Genomic DNA, 7,456 nt, shown 5'->3' on the forward strand with positions numbered 1-7,456 from the left:
CCTTCCCAGAGTTTCAAAGAACTTTTGCCAGGATTAAAGATAAAACTTTATCAGATAAAATGCGAGCATGGCCTGAGGACAAAGACCTTATTTTCGAATAGCCTATACAGTCCATTTCTTTTCTTTTATTATGACAACAAACCAACGTTGAACTGCATCTCACTCCCTGGGAACATATAGTCGGCCGTGGAAGAAAGTTTCGTCAAACAGCTCATATATATTTATATATTGCTGGAAAATTTAAATTGAAGTTAAGTTCATTTATTTTGCTGAAATTCCAAACAGATGGTATACTAATTGTAATTCTTTGTAAATTGGCGGGGCGGTAAACGTTTTATAAATGCTGTCTAAAAAAATGGTTCATATGAAATGTTCAGTTCATCAATAATTACATCAGGGAAGACAAGGTCTTAAAAGGCGTAAGTAATTTATGAGTTTGGTTTTGTTTCCTTAGTCTAGATAATACAAAAATTACCGAGTAAAGGATCGGCTTCTACTGGGAGATATTTTGAAAAGTTTGGGGGGGGGGGGGGGGGGGGGGGGGTCTCTCTATAAAGAAATGTAAAGAGATTTATCTAATTCTTAAGTTACTTCACAGTAACAAAATACCTCCCATCCCATTCCCCACTCATGTAGATTAATTCTCGGCTAGTGCAAATACGTATTCTTTTTCTTTTCTTTCTTATTTTCCCCCAGATATATGTGACGGCCAGGAATAAGTTTACTATAGACGAACCTCAGATGGCCTTCCATTATTTAGGAGCCTGTAGAAGGAAGACGACGGTGGATACAAGTCTTATAAGATCACTCAGCACAGCCTTCCCAGAGTTTCAAAGAACTTTTGCCAAGATTAAAGATAAAACTTTAACAGATAAAATGCGAGCATGGCCTGAGGACAAAGACCTCAGCACAGACCTCCCAACAAAAGACTTGTTGAAAAGCCTGACGGACGATTCCACATGGGCTGACACCTCCAGAGTTGGAGACACATTAATGACTGTTCTCGCTATAGGCAGCATGTCCCGTCTTGGAGCCTTGCGAAACTTGTCTGTTGATGAGTTTCAGGCGGCTCGCGAGACTGACCAAAATCATGATCTGTATCGAGCAGAAGTAAACCAGCACAAAATCACGAAGACATATTGTCCAGCGGGCATTTATTTCACACCTACCCTAAAAGCCCACATTGAAAGGTAACAGTGTGATACTATTATTATTATTATTATTATTATTATTATTATTATTATTATTATTATTATTATTATTATTATTATTATTATTATTATTATTATTATTATTATTATTATTATTATTATTATATTATTATTACTATTATTATTTATATAATGTTAATACTTGAAGATAATCGTCAATAGAATTGGGTGTTTTGCACGTCCCCCCCCCCCCCTAAAAAAACCCCACGAAAATAAAACAACAAAAAACAAAACAAAGCAAAAAAGCAAAAGAAACCAACACAAAGCAGAACACAGAGCAGAACACAGAAATACTTATTCTGTTTATTTTTGATATTTATGTGTGTTTTTTTCTTCTATTCTTGTTTCAGCAGAGGGAATCACCTGAAGAAGTTCAGTCGGCCATATCCGAAGCGATGCATCACAGTTTGCAGGTACACAGGGAATCGTATGCGGCCAAAACTCACGACAAAACTATATATAAAGGCTTGCAAGCCATTGGAGCAGGTACAGTGATGTGAAAAAAGTTGGGGCGAGGGTCTTTCTTACATTTTTCTGGTCTTTGAGCAGGTTTACTGGATATTTTGGCTATAATAATAATGATAATAATAATAATAATAATAATAATAATAATAATAATAATAATAATAATAATAATAATAATAATAATAATAATAATAATAATAATAATAATAATAATAATAATAATAATAATAATAATAAAATAATAATAATAATAATAATAATAATAATAATAATAATAATAATAATAATAATAATAATAATAATAACGATAATGATAACAATAATAATAATAATAATAATAATAATAATAATAATAATAATAATAATAATAATAATAATAATAATAATAATAATAATAATAACGTCCTGGATACGATTCTCGATCGGCGCATAGTTGATGTAATGAACTGACAAACCAACCGGTAACCATTGTGTTGTTCAAGGGATGCAACTCAAGAATATAACATAGGGTGTACAAATACCAAGGATTAATTCCCTTTACATGTTTTTATCAACACTTTGACTACTACAGTTGTGTCTTAGAAAAAAGGCTATGCATCTGTCTTTCTTACATTTTTCTGGTCTTTTCTCAGAAAAAATAATGTCATAGTGTGAGGTTTTTGGCGGTAAAGGATTAAACATTTCTTTAATAAAAACTAATAATCACACGGATTTAGATGATTCAAATATCTATGTTTATTCTTTTAAATTAAACAGATACAAGTGTGCTATATTTCACAAAGACTTTGTCTGCATAAACCCGGAGACGTGCCCCAATAATTGCATCAGAGAAGACAAGGTCTTAAAAGGCGTAAGTAAATTATGAGTTTGGCTTTGTTTCCTTTGTCTACGTAATACAAAATTACCGAGTAAAGGATCGGCTTCTACTGGGAGATAATTTGGAAAGTTCGGGGGGGGGGGGGGGGGGTGGTGGTTGTTTGGGGGAGGGGGGGTCTCTCTAAGGAGATGTAAAGAGATTTATCTAATTCTTATGTTACATCGGAGTAACAAAATACCTCCCCTCCCACTCCCCACTCATGTAGATTAATTCTCTTCTAGTACAAATACATTTTCTTTTTCTTTTCTTTCTTATTTTCCCCCAGTATATGTGACGGCCAGGAATAAATTTACTAAGGACGAACTTCAGATGGCCTTCCATTATTTAGAAGCCTATAGAAGGAAGACGACGGTGGATCCAAGTCTTATAAAATCACTCAGGACAGCCTTCCAGAGTTTCACAGAACCTTTGCCAAGATTAAAGATAAAACTTTAACAGATAAAATGCGAGCATGGCCAGAGGACAAAGACCTTATTTTCTAAAAGCCTCCACAGTCCATTTCTTTTCTTTTATTATGACAACAATGTGGTCTAGTGGTATGACACTCGCTTTCCTGGGTTCGAGCCTGGCTCGGCGCATAATTGTGTCCTTGGAATAGACTGTTTACTCACATTATCTCACCGTACTCAGGTGTAAAATGGATGCCTGACAGTTAACAACGTTGTCCCTGTCCGAAAAATTGTAATATCGCCTAACAGGCGTCATGTCTCGTCCTACGTGCTAAGTATTGTTGTTGGACAGGGACCCCTTGTAAAGCGTTTTGAGCACGTTTAGTGGATATTGCGCTGTATGAAAGCTCATTTATTTTATTATGTTTATTAAACTAAGAAGAATAGAAAGATGGTGTCTTTCTTTCTGGTGACAGAGTCGTAGGGGGCGCAATATAAAGGAAGGGAGGTGGGGGAATGTCCACGTCTTTAACGTCATTGGTCGTGCGCATTTCCGCTACGTAAAGAAGGAATTATTTCAAAAAGCGACCACCATCGGACAGGGCTCGGGCACTTTAGTGCAAAACAGTTTTTTTTACTCGTGGCATGACGGATTTGATTTCCGGCAGTATAGTTCTTGAACATGGCTTTGTCCGTTCCAATGGTGGCAGTGCCGTAGAGGGATTGCGGTATCTATTTGTAGGACGCATTTCCGCTATGGAGAGTAATAATTTTAAATATAATGAGCTCGGACAAGAGTCGCCAGAGCCGTTTCGTCGGTGCTCATTCATTTTGTTATATTTATTATAATAATAAGAAGAAGAAGAAGAAGAGGAATAGGAAGATGGTGTCCTTCTTTCTGGTGGCAGTGTCGTAGGGTGATATCGTTGAGGGCGCCAAATGAAGGAAGGGGGGGAGCGGGGGGGGGGGGGTGGGTGTCAACGTCTTTAACGTCATTAGTCGTGCGCATTTCAGCTTCGTAAAGCAGGAGGGCCTGCCGGGTTTGGTTTCCGGCGGGATAGTTCTGGAACCTGGCATTGTCCGTTCCAATGGTGGCAGTGTCGTAGAGGGATAGCGGTATCTATTTGTAGGACGCATTTCCGCTATGGAGAGTAATAATTTTAAAAGTAAAGAGCTCGGACAAGAGTCTCCAGAGCCGTTCCGTCGGTGCTCATTCAATTTGTTATATTTATTATAATAATAATAAGAAGAAGAGGAATAGGAAGATGGTGTCTTTCTTTCTGGTGGCAGTGTCGTAGGGTGATATCGTTGAGGGCGCCGAATGAAGGAAGTGGGGTGGGGGGATGTCCACGACTTTAACGTTATTGGTCGTGCGTATTTCCGCTACGTAAAGAAGGAATTGTTTCAAAAAGCGAACCCCTTCGGACAGGGCTCGGGCACTTTAGTCCAAAACAGTTTTTTTACTCGTGGCATGGCGTATTTGATTTTTGGCAGTATAGTTCTTGAACGTGGCTTTATCGGTTCCAATGATGGCAGTGTCGTAGAGGGATAGCGGTATCTATTTGTAGGACGCATTTCCGCTATGGAGAGTAATAATTGTAAAAGTAAAGAGCTCGGACAAAGTCGCCAGAGCCGTTCCGTCGGTGCTCATTTATTTTGTTATATTTTAAAATAAAAATAATAAGAGGAATAGAAAGATGGTGTCCTTCTTTCTGGTGGCAGTGTCGTATGGTGATATCGTTGAGGGCGCCAAATGAAGGAAAGGGGTTGGGGGGGGGGGTGTCAGCGTCTTTAACGTTTTTGGTCGTGCGCATTTCCGCTTCGTAAAGAAGGATGGCATGACGGATTTGATTTCCGGCAGTATAGTTCTGGAACGCGATTTTATCCGTTCAAATGGTGGCAGTGTCGTAGACCGATAGCGGTATCTATTTGTAGGACGCATTACCGCTATGGAGAGTAATAATTTTAAATATAATGAGCTCGGACAAGAGTCGCCAGAGCCGTTCCGTCGGTGCTCGTTCATTTTGTTATATTTATTATAATAATAACAAGAAGAAGAAGAGGAATAGGAAGATGGTGTCTTTCTTTCTGGTGGCAGTGTCGTAGGGTGATATCGTTGAGGGCGCCAAATGAAGGAAGGGGGGTGGGGGGGGGTGTCAGCGTCTTTAACGTCATTGGTCGTGCGCATTTCCGCTTCGTAAAGAAGGATGGCATGCCGGATTTGATTTCCGGCAGTATAGTTCTGGAACGCGGTTTTTTCCGTTCCAATGGTGGCAGTGTCGTAGACGGATAGCGGTATCTATTTGTAGGACGCATTTCCGCTATGGAATGTAATAATTTTAAATATAATGAGCTCGGACAAAGTCGCCAGAGCCGTTCCGTCGGTGCTCATTTATTTTGTTATATTTATAATAATAATAATAAGAAGAAGAGGAATAGGAAGATGGTGTCTTTCTTTCTGGTGGCAGTGTCGTAGGGTGATATCGTTGAGGGCGCCAAATGAAGGAAGGGGGGTGGGGGGATGTCCACGACTTTAACGTTATTGGTCGTGCGTATTTCCGCTACGTAAAGAAGGAATTGTTTCAAAAAGCGAACCTCTTCGGACAGGGCTCGGACACTTTAGTGCAAAACAGTGTTTTTACTCGTGGCATGGCGTATTTGATTTTCGGCAGTATAGTTCTTGAACGTGGCTTTATCGGTTCCAATGGTGGCAGTGTCGTAGAGGGATAGCGGTATCTATTTGTAGGACGCATTTCCGCTATGGAGAGTAATAATTTTGAAAATAAAGAGCTCGGACAAAGTCGCCAGAGCCGTTCCGTCGGTGCTTATTTATTTTTGTATATATTTTAAAATAAAAATAATAAGAGGAATAGAAAGATGGTGTCTTTCTTTCTGGTGGCAGTGTCGTATGGTGATATCGTTGAGGGCGCCAAATGAAGGAAGGGGGGTGGGGGGGGGGGGGGGGTGTCAGCGTCTTTAACGTCATTGGTCGTGCGCATTTCCGCTTCGTAAAGAAGGATGGCATGCCGGATTTGATTTCCGGCAGTATAGTTCTGGAACGCGGTTTTTTCCGTTCCAATGGTGGCAGTGTCGTAGACGGATAGCGGTATCTATTTGTAGGACGCATTTCCGCTATGGAGAGTAATAATTTTAAATATAATGAGCTCGGACAAGAGTCTCCAGAGCCGTTTCGTCGGTGCTTATTCGTTTTGTTATATTTATTATAATAATAATAAGAAGAAGATGAGGAATAGGAAGATGGTGTCTTTCTTTCTGGTGGCAGTGTCGTAGGGTGATATCGTTGAGGGCGCCAAAAGAAAGAAGGGGGGTGGGGGGATGTCCATGACTTTAACGTTATTGGTCGTGCGTATTTCCGCTACGTAAAGAAGGAATTGTTTCAAAAAGCGAAACCCCTTCGGACAGGCTCGGACACTTAATGCAAAACAGTTTTTTTTACTCGTGGCATGGCGTATTTGATTTTCGGCAGTATAGTTCTTGAACGTGGCTTTATCGGTTCCAATGGTGGCAGTGTCGTAGAGGGATAGCGGTATCTATTTTTAGGACGCATTTCCGCTATGGAGAGTAATAATTTTGAAAATAAGAGCTCGGACAAAGTCGCCAGAGCCGTTCCGTCGGTGCTCATTTATTTTGTTATATTTTAAAATAAAAATAATAAGAGGAATAGAAAGATGGTGTCCTTCTTTCTGGTGGCAGTGTCGTATGGTGATATCGTTGAGGGCGCCAAATGAAGGAAGGGGGGGGGGGGGGGGGGGGGGGGGGGGTGTCAGCGTCTTTAACGTCATTTGTCGTGCGCATTTCCGCTTCGTAAAGAATGATGGCATGCGGATTTGATTTCCGGCAGTATAGTTCTGGAACGCGGTTTTTTCCGTTCCAATGGTGGCAGTGTCGTAGACGGATAGCGGTATCTATTTGTAGGACGCATTTCCGCTATGGAGAGTAATAATTTTAAATATAATGAGCTCGGACAAGAGTCGCCAGAGCCGTTCCGTCGGTGCTCATTCATTTTGTTATATTTATAATAATAATAATATATATAAGAAGAAGAAGAAGAAAGAGGAATAGGAAGATGGTGTCCTTCTTTTGGTGGCAGTGTCGTAGGGTGATATCGTTGAGAGCGCCAAATGAAGGAAAGGGGGGGAGCGGGGGGGGGGGGTGTCAACGGGTTTAACGTCATTAGTCGTGCGCATTTCAGCTTCGTAAAGCAGGATGGCATGCTGGATTTGATTTCCGGCAGTATAGTTCTGGAACCTGGCATTGTCCGTTCCAATGGTGGCAGTGTCGTAGAGGGATAGCGGTATCTATTTGTAGGACGCATTTCCTCTATGGAGAGTAATAATTTTAAATATAATGAGCTCGGACAAGACCGCCAGAGCCGTTCCGTCGGTGCTCATCCATTTTGTTATATTTATTATAATAATAATAAGAAGAAGATGAATAGGAAGATGGTTTCTTTCTTTCTGGTGGCAGTGTCGTAGGGTGATATCGTTGAGGGC

The 7,456-nt window shown here is 40.3% G+C and overlaps 1 protein-coding gene across 1 annotated transcript; it reads left to right on the forward strand.

The window, feature by feature from the left end:
• Nucleotides 1-6: 6 nt before the first annotated feature.
• On the forward strand, nucleotides 7-1,706 carry LOC144955957 (uncharacterized). The gene is made up of 3 exons (XM_078886218.1): nucleotides 7-250; nucleotides 697-1,190; nucleotides 1,562-1,706. The coding sequence occupies exons 2-3, from the start codon at nucleotides 742-744 to the stop codon at nucleotides 1,704-1,706; spliced, it is 594 nt and encodes a 197-aa protein (XP_078742344.1). The 5' UTR covers nucleotides 7-250; nucleotides 697-741.
• The last annotated feature ends 5,750 nt before the right edge of the window (nucleotides 1,707-7,456 follow it).

Source organism: Berghia stephanieae, chromosome 10 (genome assembly GCF_034508935.2).
Source record: "Berghia stephanieae isolate SIO BIC M18660-M18661 chromosome 10, UCSD_Bste_1.3, whole genome shotgun sequence".
In the NCBI taxonomy this organism is placed as follows: Eukaryota; Metazoa; Mollusca; class Gastropoda; order Nudibranchia; family Aeolidiidae; genus Berghia; species Berghia stephanieae.